The 16,713-nt window shown below is 54.8% G+C and overlaps 1 protein-coding gene across 1 annotated transcript; it reads left to right on the forward strand.

Moving 5' to 3' along the window:
* The first annotated feature begins 14,300 nt into the window (after positions 1-14,300).
* On the forward strand, positions 14,301-15,628 carry LOC132476006 (tryptase-2-like). Its single transcript, XM_060077713.1, is given in 5 exon segments — positions 14,301-14,345; positions 14,513-14,700; positions 14,812-15,077; positions 15,230-15,390; positions 15,464-15,628. Coding segments are annotated over 5 exon segments (825 nt in total).
* The last annotated feature ends 1,085 nt before the right edge of the window (positions 15,629-16,713 follow it).

Below are 16,713 nucleotides of genomic sequence, written 5' to 3' on the forward strand. Positions count from 1 at the left end.
TCCGGGGACCCCCAACTGTTTCCTTCATATTTAAGAATAAATCCCTAGACCCTCCTACACTGTTGGTGGGAATGTAAATTGGTGCAACCACTATGGAAAACAGTTTGGAGGTTCCTCAGAAAACTAAAAATAGAGTTACCATATGATCCAGCAATCCTACTCCTGGGCATATATCCAGACAAAACGATAATTCGAAAAGATACACACACCCCAATGTTCATTGCAGCACTATTTACAGTAGCCAAGACATGGAAACAACCTGGATGTCCATCAACAGATGAATGAATAAAGAAGATGTGGTATATAAATATACAGTGGAATACTACTCAGCCATAAAAAAGAATGACATAATGCCATTTGCAGCAACATGGCTGGACCTAGAGATTATCATACGAAGTGAAGTAAGTCAGAAAGAGAAAGACAAACACCATATGATATCACTTATATGTGGAATCTAAAATATGACACAAATGAACTCATCTATGAAACAGACTCACATATATAGAGAACAGGCTTGTGGTTGCCAAGGGGAAAGGGGAGTGGGGGAGGGATGGAGTGGGAGTTTGCGGTTAGCAGACACAAACTATTATATTTAGAATGGATAAACATCAAGGTCCTACCATATATCACAGAGAACTATATTTGACATCCTGTAATAAACCATAATGGAAAAGAATATGAAAAAGAATGTATGTATATGTATAACTGAGTCACTGTGCCATACAGCAGAAATTAACACAACATTGTAAATCAACTATACTTCAAAAAAAAAGAAAAAGAGTAAGGGGGTTCCCTGGCGGTCCAGTGGTTAGGACTTGGTGCTTTCACTGCCATGACCCTGGGTTCAGTCCCTGGTCAGGGAACTGAGATCCCACAAGCTGCACAGCCCGGCCAAAAAAAAAGAAAAAAGATAAAAAGAATAAATCCCTAGGTTTTAAGGGTGGTTTATGGCCAAAGCTCCCAGAATAGCCAAGGGTATTTTCCTAATGGACGAGAACAACTGTGTTTATCAAAAGTTCAATAAGAGTGAGGCTCTCGGGTGATGATTTGAATCTGTCACCCTCATTGGGCTTGTTGACTATTTTGTTTTATTCTAAGATGACTGGGCAAGAAACTGGGCTTCCCAGATGCCATTCCCATGTTTGTTGGTCTTTTCTGGGACCCACAGTCACCTAGGGCTGGATCTTTCAGCCTCCTCCGTGGGACATGACCCTGGGTGTAGGAGGGGGATGGGGTCCTGACCTCCTAATCCTTTTTTTTTTTTTTTTTTTTGGCCGATCCATGCGGCATGTGGGATCTTAGTCCCCCGATCAGGGATCTAACCCGTCTGTGCCGCCTGCAGTGGAAGCTTGGAGTCTTAACCACTGGACCTCCAGGGAAGTCCCCCGACCTCCTAATCCTTCTGTGTTCAGCCTCATGCCCCTCTGCCACCCTCCTCCGTGCTGGGTGGTCCTAAGCCTTGAGTCTGGTTCACTTTCTGCCAAGAGTAAATCTGGGCCTGTGTCCCGGGTGGGCAACTCATCGTCCCGCCTGAGGAGCCTCTGAAGTTCTGTGACCAGAGTTTCAAACAACCTCCCTGTTCACAGACACTGTGTGGACACTGTCTTTCCAGCCCCCTCACCTGGGTCCCTTGGAACACGGCGGCTCCTTCACCAGGTGTCCTCCTAGCAGAGTGAGGGGGCTTCAAACCACCAGCAAAGCAGGCTGTGCTCCCCCGGCCCCGCTTCTCTGTCTCCTCCATCTGGTGTCCAGACGCTTGCTTGTTGCCCGTCCGACATCGATGCTGTGGCCTCTTTCTTTGTCCCCCTGAGTCGATGCTGTTTAAATATTTATTTATTGGTTGTGCTGCTCTTAGTTGCGGCAGGTGGGCACCTTAGTTGTGGCATGTGAACTCTTAGTTACAGCATGTGGGAATCTAGTTCCCTGACCAGGGATTGAACCCGGGCCCTCTGCTTTGGGACCGTGGAGCCTTAGCCACTGTGCCACCAGGAAAGTCCTTCGATGCCGTTTATCTGCAGCCGCTTTTGCCGTCTCTATGGCTGGGGTTTAGGGCGTGAGCTCGAGAGCCAGTGCGTCCACCGCTGTGTGTTTGGAAGGCCCTGGTCCTCACCGTGACAACGTTGTGACACTGGCTGCCCCGTGCTCTGCTTTGTGGCCTCCGTGGACGTCCTGCCCTGTGTTTCCCTCAAGACAAACTTGGTAATCTCTTCAACATTCATGAAAATGACCGGATTCTCCTGCAGTTCCTGTCACATTGGAGTTTTGAAGAGTTGACATTTGATGACAGTAGCCTTGCATGACATTTTGTTTTCCTTTTCAGGAGAGTTCTGTAGTCATCACGGACTCTGAACATTTCTCGTAAAGCTATTATGGGGGGTGCAGTGCTGCGGATGCTGCTGTAAACCGAGTCCTTACCATTACAGCCCCTCCCAGTTATTACTGGGAAACAAGAATGAGTTTCTTCTTTCTCTACTTATTTGTGTTTAAAACATTTATCTTCCTTCTCGACACTTTAAGAAACTTAATTTAAAAACCTCTTCAGTTGAGGCTTTTGGGTTTTCCGGGAAGAAAATCATATTACTTGCCAATAATAGTCGTGAGACATTTTTCCCACAACCCTCAAACCTCTTATTTCTGGTTCTGGCATATCCGAGGGTCACGTTCAGATGCTGTCTTTGCCCCCAGGGACCTCTCACAGGCTCCTCTCAGAAGCTGTGGTCACCGGCCCTGGGGGACGGGAAGTCTGGCTCCAGCATCAAGCTTGGCCCTGAGGGCCTGTGGCTTCTTGCTGTCACCTCTGTAACTTGTCCTGTCAGCTGGACTCTGGGAACAGGCCCCAAACTCACAACTACCACAGCTGGTGAGCAGAGGACGAGGGGAGGAAACCCCTCACCCACCCAGAGGTTGTGCCCCGGGGCCTGCAGGACCCCACCCTCCTGCACGCGGACTCCCCCTCCCTGCTGCCCCCCCCAGCCATCTTGGATCATGGTTGTTTCCTGAGTATTTCCTGGGATTATGGGCCCCCCTGGAGTAACCAGGATCTTGGCAAGCATGATGGTGACTCTGGCCCTAAGAGCGAGTGAGGGTCTCTGGAGACTCGGCCTCGCCTCGGCGCAGTGCTGTTCCTGGAAGGGAACCTGGCTCCAGATAGGGGTGGTGAGCTGTCGGAGGGCTGCAGTCGCCCCAGCTTTCCTGGAGTGACCGCCTATCTGTGCTGGGGCCACCGCTACGGCCGCTCACACCCTCAGCCCTGGGCGGGAAGCAGGGTGCTGCTGGCACGAGCTGAAGGCGGACCCTCCAGGGTGTTCGGGGCCCCCGATGCCAGCTCTTCACCTCACCTGGCGTCCTCCACTGTCCCCCTGCCCTGAGACTCTCCCACCTGGCCCCGCCCTCAGCTGAGAAGTAGAGGCCAGACTGTGCCCTAAAGTGGGGCTCAAGTCGGGGGAGTAACCAGGACCCCTACCTCCCTCTGTAGCTCATGAAAAGCAGGCTCTGGGCTGTGTCCTTACCTGTGGGTGTGGCCAAGGCAGCTGGTGGGTGGGATCTTCCTGGTGGGGCCATCAAGGTTAGGGAAGGTGGTGGGGGGCTTAAAACAGCAGGAAGGCACCCTCACAGTTTGCAGGCCAGGAGTCCAAACCAAGGTGTCCAGGCGGTTCCGGGGACGACGCCTCCAGCTTCCAGTGATGCCGGCATCCTGGGCTGGCGGCTACGTCACTCCAACCTCTGCCTCCATGGTCACACGGCCGTCCTCTCTGTGTATCTCCCAGCGTCTCCACCTCTTCTTACAAGGACACCGACCACTGGATCGAGTGGCCACTTACTCCAGTCTGACCTGGAGGTACAGGGGTCACGTCAGTTGAATACTTAGGGGTCCCGAGCCGGGGCGTGGGCAACACCGTCTTCAAAGTAGCAGACGGATGGCGGTGTCCTGCAGCTCTCACCTTCGGGAGAGAAGCTCATTGCCATCAGCCATTGCAGAGCGAGCAAGACGGGCCCGTGGGAAAGTGGTCTCAGTGGAGAGGTGGGGGCTGTGCCTTTCACCAGGGCTGATTTAGCTACTGTTGCCACCGATGTCCCACCGCCCAGCAGTGGGCACCAGCGCCAAGCTCTGCATGACACAGTGGCCCATGTCGTCCCCTTCCACTCCTGGAGGGACCAGAGGTTTGTTCTGATGGGAATGGACACGTCTGTGTATGGTTTTGCAGAAACTCGGCCGGCACCATGATCCGAGAGCTACAGGGGGGTCTGAATCCCACATAACGTGGCGTCAGCACACAGACACGCTCTGCAGTTTAGGAGGCGAGAGAGAGGGCCCACGGCCGGGTGCCGGCTGGTCTGAGATTTTTCTGAGATAACGCTAATATACAACAGAATTCACAGACTGTGAGATTCCAGTTCAATGAATTGTGATGATTGTAACAACTGTGTGACCACCACCCAAAACAAGACATATCACCTGGAAGGTTTCCTCATGTCTCCTTCTAGTCAAGACCCTCCTCCACCCTCAGAGGCAGCCGCCACCATGATTTTTGTCACTGTACGTTAGTTTTGCTGATTCTAACGCTGCACATGGAAGGGTCACACGTGCCGTGTGGATGTCCTCTGCTCAGCGGAACGATGCTGAGTTCCACCCAGGTGGTTGTGTGCATATGGAACTGACTCCTTTCTGTGGGTCAGAAGAACTCCACGGTACTGAAGATACTCTCCTGTTTTGTATAGAAGCTTCATTGTGTCAACACCCACGTTTCACATAAACCCATCGTGAATTGTTTTGTGTCTGATGTAAATGGGGCCCAGTTTTACTTCTCCCCACACGCTTATCTTATCAGACCAGCACCATTGATCGAAAAGGCCACCCATTCCCCATTCAATATCAGTGACATCGTGGTCGTGAATCAAGTGGTCCTGCAGTTCTGGGATCTATATCTACTCTGTTCTGTTCCTTTTATCTTTGTGTGCATCCTTCCCCAATGCATGATCTTGGTTATTACAGCTCTAGAGTATGTCTTGATGTTGGAGAGGAGGAGTGAGCCATCTTTGTCTTTTTCCTCTACATTTTCTTGGCTATCCCAGGTCCTTTCCATTTTCATATTAACTTTAGAATCAGACTGTCAATCTCTGCAAGAGGTAAGGCTGCTGGCATATTGATTTGGATTGCATGAGGCTATAAATCAAAATGGATATAATTGATATCTTAACAATCCAGAAACATGACACATCTCTCTTTAGGGCTCTTAAAATATCTCTCGGCGATGTTTTGTACTTTTTGTTTTATTGACTTTGCACACCTTTCTTTAAATGTATCATTAGTGGTTTTTGTTTTTTTTAATTCTATAGGAAATAGTTTTGTGTTTTTTATTTTCCAATTACTGGTGGATGATATTTAGAAATACAGTATTTTTGCATATTGATTTTGTGCCTCACAGCCTCACTGAATTCATTTATTCTGGTGTTTCCAGAAGATTTTTGTTTTACTATGTATGTGATCGTATCACCCACAGGTAAAGTGGATTTATTTCTGCCGCGAGCTCAGCTCCGTCCGGAGTCCTGCAGTTCCCCGCGTGTACAACAGAGGGAGCGCCTGGCTTGAAAAGCCGAGGCCCCGTAGCACCTGCCGGGCGGGGCTGGACAGATGCTGGGACGGGAGGGACTCGCCACCCGGCACCCCTTACCTGCCCACCGGGTCGCGGTCGCAGAGTGGAGGTCTGACTGCAGCTGTGGCCCTGGCCTGGGAGCTCCGAGGAGCAGGCGGCACTGCGCGTGGGCGTGGGAGGTGGACAGCTGGACCTGGAGTTCTGGGGTCTGCAGACTCTTCTACGTGTGACCTTGGCCTCAGTTCCCACAGGGAGAGGATGCTGAGCTGGGCCGGACCCAGGGCTGCTGCAGTGGTTCTTCCTCCTGGCCCAGCCTGTGGTCTGCGCCCTCCCTGCAGGGGAGGGTCATGGGTCAACGGTCAGAGGGCGGGAGGGCAGGAGAGCCTAAGATGTGGGTCAGTTAGGGTGGCCAAACCCCTCACTCAGTTCACCATACCACCTGCAGTCAGGTACTGGCCGACCAGAGGTCCTTCAGGTTGTCCTGGGGGCAGGGTGGGCTTCGGACCAGGATGCCAGGGAGTCAGGGAGTCCCCATCCTTTGCCTCGCACGCCTGGGCTCGCCTGGTAGGCCTCCCCAGGCCGTGGGGACACAGCATGTCTGGCCAATTGGGGCTGCCCCCTGGGCCGGGTATTCCTGGCTGGTGGTCTCTGCGGGACAGCGGGGGAGGCTCTAGGGGAGGCGACAGGCTGTAGGGAAAGGGGGGCAGCAGCCCTGTGCTGTGGAGTCACCCAGATATGAGTCCACACATGGGACCCCAGGCACCGACTCACAGTGTGGATCGCACACTGAGCCCTTGGTGACTTACTATAAAGATGCAGTAACCATGAGAGTGTGGTATTAATGGAGGGTAAAGTACAGATCAATAGAACAGTAGCCCAGAAAAAGACCCACATGTACATGGTCACTTGTTTTCAAGAGAGGGTAAGGGTGGCCTTCTTAACAAATGTTTCTGGAACAACAGTGTCATCTGTGTGGGAGAAGACAAGAGACTCGATGCTCGACTTGTAATTCATTCAAAATGGATCTTACACTTAAATGTAGAAATTAAAACTGTAAAACACCCAGAAGAAACCACAGCAGGAAATCCTCATGACATGAAGGAAGGCAGAGGGGACTCAAAAACCACTAAAAGAAACAAAAAATTGGTAAACGGGGCTTTGCCAAAATTTAAAACTTACACTTAGAGTGACACCGTTAAGAAAATGAAAATACAATCCCCTAACTGGAGAAAAATATCCGTAATGCACGTATCTGATAAAGGACTTGTATCCAGATTTAGAAAGAAAGGAGGGAGGGGAGAGAACTCTTACAACCCCCTGAGACAACGCCCAACATGATTTAAATGGGCAACAGCTTGTGTAGACACTTCCTCAAAGATGAACCATGACCAAGAAACACCTGCTCACTCATCGGGAAAGTGCAGATGGAAGGAGACGCTGCCACACACCCTCTGAAATGCTGGAAAGTCACGGGCTCTGCCCACAGTCTCCCCCACCTTCCTCTGAGCTGTGCAGTCCAAAGCCTGGGCCGGGCAGATCCAGGTGGGAGTGTGCTTGCCCGAGAGGGGGTCACGCTGCAGAGAAGAGGCGAGGGTGCTGCTGAGTGAAAGGGCTTGTGCTCGGGGGAGGGTAACGAGTGGGAGATGGTGACACGTGGTCACTACCCAAACAAGTTGAGGGATTAGGGACTGGAACCAGGTTTCACCTGCCAGAGAGGGCTGCTGATAGGAGAGGGGATTGCAGTAAACCCTGCAGTGTGGAACTGGGACTCAGGAGAGCTGGTGGTTTCAATAGAGATATTGAACTGTAGATGTGAGGTGTGGGAGCCCGTGTGTGCTCACGTGTCAGCCCGTGTGTGCATTCCCTAGCTGTATCCTGGGAAACCCCAAAAGCCTCAGCATCACCTGTCACAAGATTCGTTTTCTAAACACCATTTGCCCCCGAGGGGCTGGGCTCCCTGGAGAAGTGACGGGAGGGGCCTGGAATCCTCTTGTTCAGGGAAACATTCAAAGAGAGCTGAGACCTCCACAAAAAGACTTGAACAGCACCGTTCACAGCAGCTCCATGTTCATGCCCCCAACAGGAAACAGCCAGAAGTCCCCCCGCAGGTGCGAGATGAACATCCTGAGGTGCAGTCCTGCTACCCAAGTGCAGACAAGGCAGGACAACCCACCGTTCACGAGAGCTTGGAACCACCTCCCTGGGCACCAGGTGCTGCCTGGGTCACCCTAGGACTGAGTGGGACCGTGAGACTAAGGGCTAAGGGGCCGCATGCGGCATGTGCTCTGCAGACGAAGTCAGTTCGCACGGGGCTCAGGGAGCAGTACCCACACTGCCGTCCACGCTGGACATGAGCAGCCGAGGGATGGGATGGGGGCCCGAGGGGAGCCAGCTTCTCGCCTGGGTGGGAGGTTCCAGATCAGCAGGGGTGGAGGCTGGAGTGACCCCTGTGCTGGTGCATCCAAGGTGGAGATGTGAGTCTGAAGCAGAGTGCAGCTTCACGTAGACGCAGGTGGATGCGTATAAAGTTACCATGGCTATGAGGATACACACCAGTCAGTACACACACAGCCTGGCTCTGTCAGCCGTGGGGGCCTGGGGGCAATGACACCCCAAGAGCAACGAGCACACCCTGTGCCTGGATCTGGGTCTCTTAAGTCCTCCTGCAGTAAAGGGAACTGATCTCCTCGGAGAAATGATGCTGGGACCGATACTGGGACTGAAGCGGGAAATACACCAAATGAGCCTGGAGACTCTGTCCCAGCCCAGAGGGGCCCAGGGAGACGAGACAATTAAATGTCAAGTGGGGCCCAGATGGGGGCCTGGGACAGACAGAGGACACTAGGGGAAAAGTAAGGAAAAGTGAATAAACTATGGACTTTAGTTAATATAATGCATCATATTGGTTCATAATTATGACAAATGACTCATACCAGTGGAAGATGTTAACAAGAGAGGAAGGGACTTCCCTGGTGGTCCAGTGGTTAAGACTCTGCGCTCCCAGGGGGCCTGGTTTCGATACTTGGTCAGGGAACTAGATCCCACATGCATGCCACAACTAAGAGTCTGCATGCCACAAATAAGGAGCCCTTGAACTGCAACTAAAGAGGCTGCCTGCTGCAACTAAGACCCAGCAAAACCAAATAAAACAAAACAAAACAAGAGAGGAGCTTGGATGAGGAGTGCACGGGTACATCTATACTGACTTTGAAATTTTTCTATAAATCTAAACTTGTTCTAAAAAATTACATTAAAAAAAAAAAGAAATACAGAATACAGTTTGAGGCCCAGACTGAGCCCAGTGGAGATAGCTCAGGCCCTGTGACTGGAGTCTCTGTGCCAGCTCACCCCCCTGCCCAGAGTCCCTGTCCCCCAACCTGTCCCCGGGTCCCGTGGTCTCCATCACAGATCAGTCAGGCACAGCACCAGCTGCCCAGCTGCCCTTCCTAACCGTCCTCTGTCCGGCCAGGGCCTGATGACTGAGCTGATTAGGGCCTCTGGGAGGGGCCTGGACTTTCCTGCCCCTCCCTCCTTCCTGCCCCAGCTCCCAGCCCAGCTCCTAAGCACACGTTTGTGGGTCCCTCTGAGACCTTCTAGGTCAGCCACCCCCTCTTAGGTGGGGGGAAACTGAATCACGGGGGCGGGTGGAGAGCTGCCTGATGATCCACAGGGTGTGGGAGGGGGGCACAGACTTGTCTCCTTCCCGCCAGCACCAGGCCCGGAGCCGCGGCTAAAAAGCGCATGCTCCACGTTTGACCCGGTGACAAATACACATAAGGATGACAGTGACACCACTTCTGTGTACGGGGCCTGCGCTGAGCCTGTGAGGACCACACACCTGTGAGGGTGGCCTTGGGGGAGGGGACCTGTCCCTATCAGCCAAGCACGGGGTGGGGGAGGGAGGAATTGGAGCCCAGGCTGCCCCTCCTAGGGCCCAGGAGGCCTGGGGTCACCCTGTATGGAGGGCGGGGGCAGGTCTGGAAAGACCCAGGTGCTTTGACTACTCTGGGACCCCCAGTGCCATCCCTGGGTCCCACTTCAGGGCCCTCACCTGTCCTGGCTCAATTCACTCCAGCACTGGGGACCCCGCTCCCCACCTGCACCCTATCACATATGTGGGGGGCAAAAGGATGGTCCCTCCAAGATGTCCTCATCCTAACGCCCAGAACCTGTGATCCTGCCAGTTTACAGGGCTTCACAGATGTGCTTCTGGTGCCGAGACGGGAGGTTACCCTGGGTTACCCGATGGGCCCAATGTCATCATGTGAATCCTTAAAAATCACAGACTCTTCCCTAGCTGCGGTCAGAGGAGCTGGGAAGAAGGCCGCAGGGTCAGAGAGCTGCACCACGTGGCATTGAAGATGGCAGAGGAGCCAGGAGCCCAGGAACGCAGTGCCTCCAGAGGCTGCAAAAGTAAGGAAACACATTCTCCCCTGGAGCCGCCAGGAAGAATACAGCCTGCCGACACTTGACTTTAGCCCAGGAGACCCATGTCAGACACGTGACCTCCAGAACCATAGGGTAATAAATGTGTCGGTACACAACAAAGTTTGGTAACTCCTTCCAGAGGCCATGGGAAAGGAACACACCACACTCCCCGCAGGGCTTCCTACCTGCAGGGGCTCAGGCCTGCTTCCTGAAAGAAACGCCACAGGCACCCATGATCCGCTGTGTAATATGTGTGTGGGGGGGTGGCAGCACAAACTGAAAATGCAGGGCCCCTCATTAAAAAATTATTACAGATCCCAAAGCGGCGACAGCAGAGCAGTGAGTGGGCACGAGGCCTTCTGAGTGTGGGGCTCCAGGTGGTGGCACAGCCCACGGGCCAATGAAGCCATCCTGGCACTGTTGTGTGGTCCCCTGGACGTGGGCTCTGCGACATGGTGCTGTTTCTGTCCCCATTAGAAGGCAAGCAGGCGGAGGCACAGGGAGGGGCATCCTGGCCCCAGCGATGCCCTCCTGGCCTGGGGGTTCTCCTGCAGCCCATAATCCCGGGGGCCCGGAGTGCAGGGCCCTGAGCACCCAGGTGCCATCCCCTAGGGAGGATGCTGGTTCAGCTTGGCCCCTCCCTGGGGTAGAAGCCCCCCCCCCGGCCCTGCCACCCCTTTCCAAGGCCCAGGGTGCCCCCGACGTAGAGAACCCACAAAGCGGGGGCGTTGCTTGCCTCAGATCTTGCTCCAGTTAGGAGCTTCCTCTGGGAGGCCACCATCTGCCCATCCTTGGGGGGAGCAGCCTGGACACCAGGAGGGGGGCTGGGGCTGGGGCTGTGCCACGACCCTCTCCTTCTCCCTCCCCAAGGCTGCATCCTGCTGTGACTCGGTCTCTACTAAGTGACCCTGGGATCCGCCAGGGCAACAGCAGCAGCCTCTTCCAGCCGTAGAACAGCTGCAAGGGCTCACTCAAGATGGGGAACCAGGGGCCCTCAGCACCCACCTTGCCCGATGGACCCTGGCCCTCCCCACACTTTGTCCCAACGTTCCGGGAGCCCATCTGCAGGGACTTTTGTCTCCAGCCCTCAGCACCCCAGGTTCTTTCTCCTGCCCCCCCACCCCCGCAGTGACTGATCCCCCTCCATCTGGCTGGGCAGGGTCCTGGTGGTCAGATCCATCAAGGGCCATCTGCACAGAGGCGGATCCTGAGACAGCAGAGCCCTGGGGCCCGAGTTTGGTTGGGGTCTGTGAGGGCACAGGGCTAAGCAGGAGGGCAGGAGGGGGCTGGAGAGGGTCAGGCGCCCCTCCCCCTGCCCTGTGGTCACCTTTGAAGGCCTGCCAACAGCGGGAGCATCAGCGTGCTCGCCTGGTCATTCCAAGGCCCTCACGTTCTCCCACCAAACTGTGCGGCCATGGCTGTCAGCGGGCGCGTCCCGACCCAGACGAGAGGACACTGCAGGAGACGCAGCCAGTGTGGAGCGGGGGCAGGGGGTGGATTTAGAGCCTAGGCCTAGGATCCTGGTGTGGCAGGAGCTTGCCTTCAAGACTAGACAGGGGGGACTTCCCTGGTGGCGCAGTGGTTAAGAATCCGCCTGCCAATGCAGGGGACACAGGTTCGAGTCCTGGTCCAGGAAGATCCCACATGCCGCAGAACAACTAAGCCCGTGCGCCACAACTACTGAGCCCGCGCTCTAGAGGCTGTGAGTCACAACTACTGAGCCCATGTGCCACAACTACTGAAACCCACACACCTAGAGCCCGTGCTCCGCAACAAGAGAAGCCACTGCAATGAGAAGCCCGTGCACCACAACGAAGAGTAGCTCCCGCTCATCGCAACTAGAGAAAGCCCACACGCAGCAATGAAGACCCAACGCAGCCAACAATAAATACATTTATTAAAGAAAAAAGACTAGACGGGGGCTGAGCATGCAGAGAATGAATTCGTGTGCTGGCTTCTGCCTGGGGACCTCAGACACTCAAAAGAGCATCACTCTCACCACTAAAAGAAAACAAAAAGTCAGACAAACTGCAAGCTCACAGCTTTTCTTGAAGTCTCAGGAACTGGGGCTGCAGGGCAGGCAACCAACCTGAAATCCAAGGCAAGAGAGAGACAGCACGGGGCTCGCTCTCTGGGAAGTGACAGAGAAGAACCCACGAGCCCAAGAGCTGGCTCTTTGAAAAGAAGCAAAGTGGATTAAACGTCATCCAGACTATACTAGAAAAACAGAGAGAAGACACAAACCCCAACGCCTGGAAGGAAAGAGGGGCGTCATTGCAGACCTGCGACATGTCCTACCGATAATAAACATTGTCAATAATCCGTACCCAGAAATTTGAACTGAACTAAGTCCTTGAGAGATACAAATGACCACAAAAACACTTAAGAAGAAATAGATACACTCAGCAGTCCTATGTCTATTTTTAAAATTGAATTTCTAGCCCCCCCGCTCCCAATTTCCCAAACAAAACTTCAAACCCAGATGATTTCACTGGTAAATCTACCAAACATTTAAGGCAGAAATAACATCAAACCTACATAATTTATTCCAGAAAATAGAAGAGGAAGAAACACTTCCCAAATGATTTGATAAGGTCAGGACTACTCTGTCTACCAAAATTAGACAAAGACGTTATAGAAAGGAAACTACAGACCAATATCCCTTATCAACATAGATACAAGAATTAAACAAAGTATTAGCAAATTGAATGCAGAGATATACAAGGGAGATAATACATAATGACCAAGAGGAGTTTTGATAAGAAAACCAAACAGAGACATTATAAGAAAAGAAAACCACAGACCAGCATCTGTCCTATAAAGAGACACCAAAATACTTAATACAATTTTAGCAAATTGAGTTCTTAAGAATATAAAAAGAATGACAGATCATGGCCAAGTACAATTCACTGCAGGAATATAAGGTTAGTTTAACATGTGAAAATCAATCAAGGTAACTCACCATATTAACAAACTAAAACAGCAAAAGTATTATCACTTCCTTAGATGCAGAGAAAGAATTTTACAAAATTCAACACCTATTTGTGGCGAACAGAAATTCTCAGCAAACTAATCTCAACAGTGCGCTCTAGTTAAAATGCGCGGAACTAGAGAAAGCCTGAAATAGACGTACACAAGGCCAGGTGATTTGTGAGAAAGATGACAAGGTAATTCAGTGGGTAAAGGATGTTTTTTTCAAAAATGTGTTAAAACATCTAGACACCTCGATGGGAAGATCAGAGCCTGGGTCTGACCTAATATCATACACAGCTCAGAGACTCAGAGATGTCCACAGCCAGACAGAGCATTGCTCACACCCCAGACAAACTGCAAATCAACACACTTTCTTGATCCTATTAGAGACCCGAGGTCACAGGGCATACAGCTGACACAAAATCTGAAGGGGGCAGGGCTGAGCACTTGGTCACCTGGGACAGATTCTGCTATAGCCAGGGACAGGCGGGCCCCAGAGCCAGGTTGGTGTCCGGGCAGGGTGGGGACAGGGCAAGGCTCCCTTAGGGCACAGGAGGATCCACTTGGGTGGCTGTGCTGGGGGAAGCAGGGGTCCAGGAGGCCGTCAGGTGAGGAGGTGGGCTGGAGGCCCCGAGTGACGAGCAGGCCCAGGGGAGAGTAAGGAAGTGGGGTCGATGGACGGACAGGGACAGTGGTACTGGGCCTGGTGGGGGAGTGTCCAGGGAAGGCTGGCACTGGCCTCTCCTGTCATCTCCCCTTCACTTCCCTCTGCCTGTCCCTCTGCTGATGGCACTCAGATCACCAGATAACAAGGTCCCACTGATGGCAGAGTTAACTGCTCAGATAACACCCAGAGATGACTGTTGTCCGACTTCACAGAGGAATCGGGTCTGCCATCTGGGGCGGGGGCTGCAGGGCCTCTTCCTGGCCAGAGGGACTCGGGCACTGGGTCTGAGTCATCTACTTCCTCCCCTCTGGATTGGATGACCAGCACCCTTCCCCAGACCCTGTCCTGCTCTGTGAGGATAAAAGGGCAGGGAGAGCAGACTGGGCAAAAGCAGCTGGGCCCGCCAAGGTGAGAACCCCCAGTGGGAGTCCGACATCTAGGTGTCACCATGGAGCAGGGTGGTCGAGCCTCAGATCCGGAGCACTGAGGCCCCAGATCCCCTGGCCTGCACTGACTCCCTGATCACCAGGGGCCCCGACTCCACCTGCACCCCACACCCTGCAGACCCCGCACCCCGCAGAACCCACACCCCACAGACCCCCAGCCAAGTTCCAGCTGCCCCTCCGTGCTCCTTCCAGATGCTGCATCTGCTGGCGCTGGCGCTGCCCTTCCTGGTGAGCCTGGTCCATGCGGCCGCTGGTGAGTCCTGACCCTGGGCCCGTGCTGTCTCTGTCCCCTCACCCCACCCCCCACTAGCCCAGGGATGGGTGGGTGGGTTCAGAGAAGCCCAGGGTGGTGCTGGCACAGGGAAGGGCTGAGCCTGGAGGCTGGGCCGTATCGTGTCCTGAAGGCACTTCCTGCCCCAGCCCCAGACCAGGCCCTGCAGCGAGCAGGCATCGTAGGGGGACGGGAGGGCCCTGGGAGCAAGTGGCCCTGGCAGGTGAGCCTGAGATTCAGCACCCAGTACTGGAAACACATCTGCGGGGGCTCCCTGATCCACCCCTGGTGGGTGCTGACTGCGGCCCACTGCGTCGGACCGTGAGTCTCCACAGGGCCTGGCGGGTAGGGGTGGGCCTGGGGCTTCACTCACGCTCCTGGGTGTCCCAGAGGTGGCTCAGCACCTGAGTAGGTGCCCCTCTCTCTCCCCAGGAAAGTCCAAGACCCCACAGTCCTCAGGGTGCAGCTGCGGGAGCAGCACCTCTATTACCAGGATGAGCTGTTGCCCGTCAGCAGGGTCATCCCCCACCCCAACTACTATATAGCTGAGAACGGGGCAGACATCGCCCTGCTGGAGCTTGGGGACCCCGTGAACATCTCCAGCCACGTCCATCCGGTCACCCTGCCCCCTGCCTCGGAGACCTTTCGCCCGGGGACTAGGTGCTGGGTGACAGGCTGGGGCAACTTGAACAGTGGAGGTGAGTGTCAGGAACCGCTGGAAGGGGACTTGGGCACATCACGGCTCCACCACCTGGGGTTTCCTCTGGGGAACAGGGTCCCAACCGGCAGGCTCAGGGCGGTGATCCCACACTCTCCTGATGCAGCATCCTTCCTCTCCTCTCACCCCCAGAACCCCTGCCACCGCCATTCCCCCTGGAGCAGGTGAAGGTCCCCATCGTGGAAAACAGCATGTGACATAAATACCACACTGGCCTGTACACAGGGGACAACATCCCGATCGTCCGGGACGACATGCTCTGTGCCGGGAATAGCAAGAGGGACTCCTGCCAGGTGGGTCTCGCGTCCCCCTGCAGCCCCCAGCCGCCCAGGCCTCACAGCCACCGCTGACCCCTCCCCTCCCCAGGGTGACTCCGGAGGGCCCCTGGTCTGCAAGGTGAATGGCACCTGGCTGCAGGCGGGTGTGGTCAGCTGGGGCAATGACTGTGCTCAGCCCAACCGGCCAGGCATCTACACCCGCATCACCCGCGACTTGGACTGGATCCACCAGTACGTCCCCGAGGAGCCCTGAGCCCGGTCCCCAGGGTTGCCACCTGGGTCAGCGGAGAAGCCAGCCCCCCCCGTCCCCACACCGCTGCTTCCTGCTGAGGCAGCGTCCTTCCCCACCTTCCCTGGCCCCCTGCCCTGAGCACCCCCTGTTGACGCCCCTGCCCCGAGCCCAGGGAGCGGGCAGTGGGCACTAACGCTCATTAAAGATCATGAAAAGCAGATGTGGTCGTCGCTGTGTTTCTGGCTGTGGGTGTCGCTGAGGGAGAGGGAAGGGTCCAGGGCCCAGCCAGGTGCAGCCACCCTCTCTGCGGGTCCCCGGCCCCTGAACAAATGCCTTGCTGTGGGGATGGCCCTCACCCTGCCCCTTGTGCCCGGGGCTGACTTCTCTGCACACTGGCTTGTGTCTCTTTTTGGTGAGTGGCATCATGCTTTTGGGACAGATAAAGAAACACGGGCCATTTAGATGATTCTCAGGGCACCAGGTACCCAGCAATGGGGTCAAGAGCCAGAGCATCATCCCCCTCAGCCAGGTCCCTCCATTTCGCTTTTGCAGCCTGTCCCCTTCCCCAGAGCCACCCCACCCATCCCAAGACCAACAACCAGGACTACCCAGCCCAGGGGATGGCCGCCGGGGAGGGCTGCCAGGGAAGCCCAGGCATGCAAGGCTGAGGATGGGGACTCCCCGACTCCCTGGCGTCCTGGTCGTCACCCACTCTGCCTCCAGGATGACCTGGAGGGCCTCTAGTTGGCCAGGGGCCAGGACTTGACTGCAGGCGGTGTGGTGAACTGGATAAGGGCTGTGCTTCACATCCTTGTTTCTACACAGAAACTAGTCAACTGTCCCATCCTACTGCCCTCTAACCCTTGACTGATGACCCCTCTCTAGCAGGGAGATGGCAGGCTAGAGGCTGGGCCTGGGGGAAGAACCACTGCAGCAGCCCTGGGTCCGGCCCAGGTCAGCATATTCTCTCTGTGGGAACTGAGGCCAAGGTCACACGCAGGAGAGTCTGCAGACCCCATCACTCCAGGTCCAGCTGTGCCCCGCCCCCAAGCCCACACCAGGGCCGCCCACTCTGGGAAGCCCTGCAGTTCCCGGAGTCTCCACCA

Source organism: Mesoplodon densirostris, chromosome 16 (assembly GCF_025265405.1).
Source record: "Mesoplodon densirostris isolate mMesDen1 chromosome 16, mMesDen1 primary haplotype, whole genome shotgun sequence".
NCBI lineage: Eukaryota > Metazoa > Chordata > Mammalia > Artiodactyla > Ziphiidae > Mesoplodon > Mesoplodon densirostris.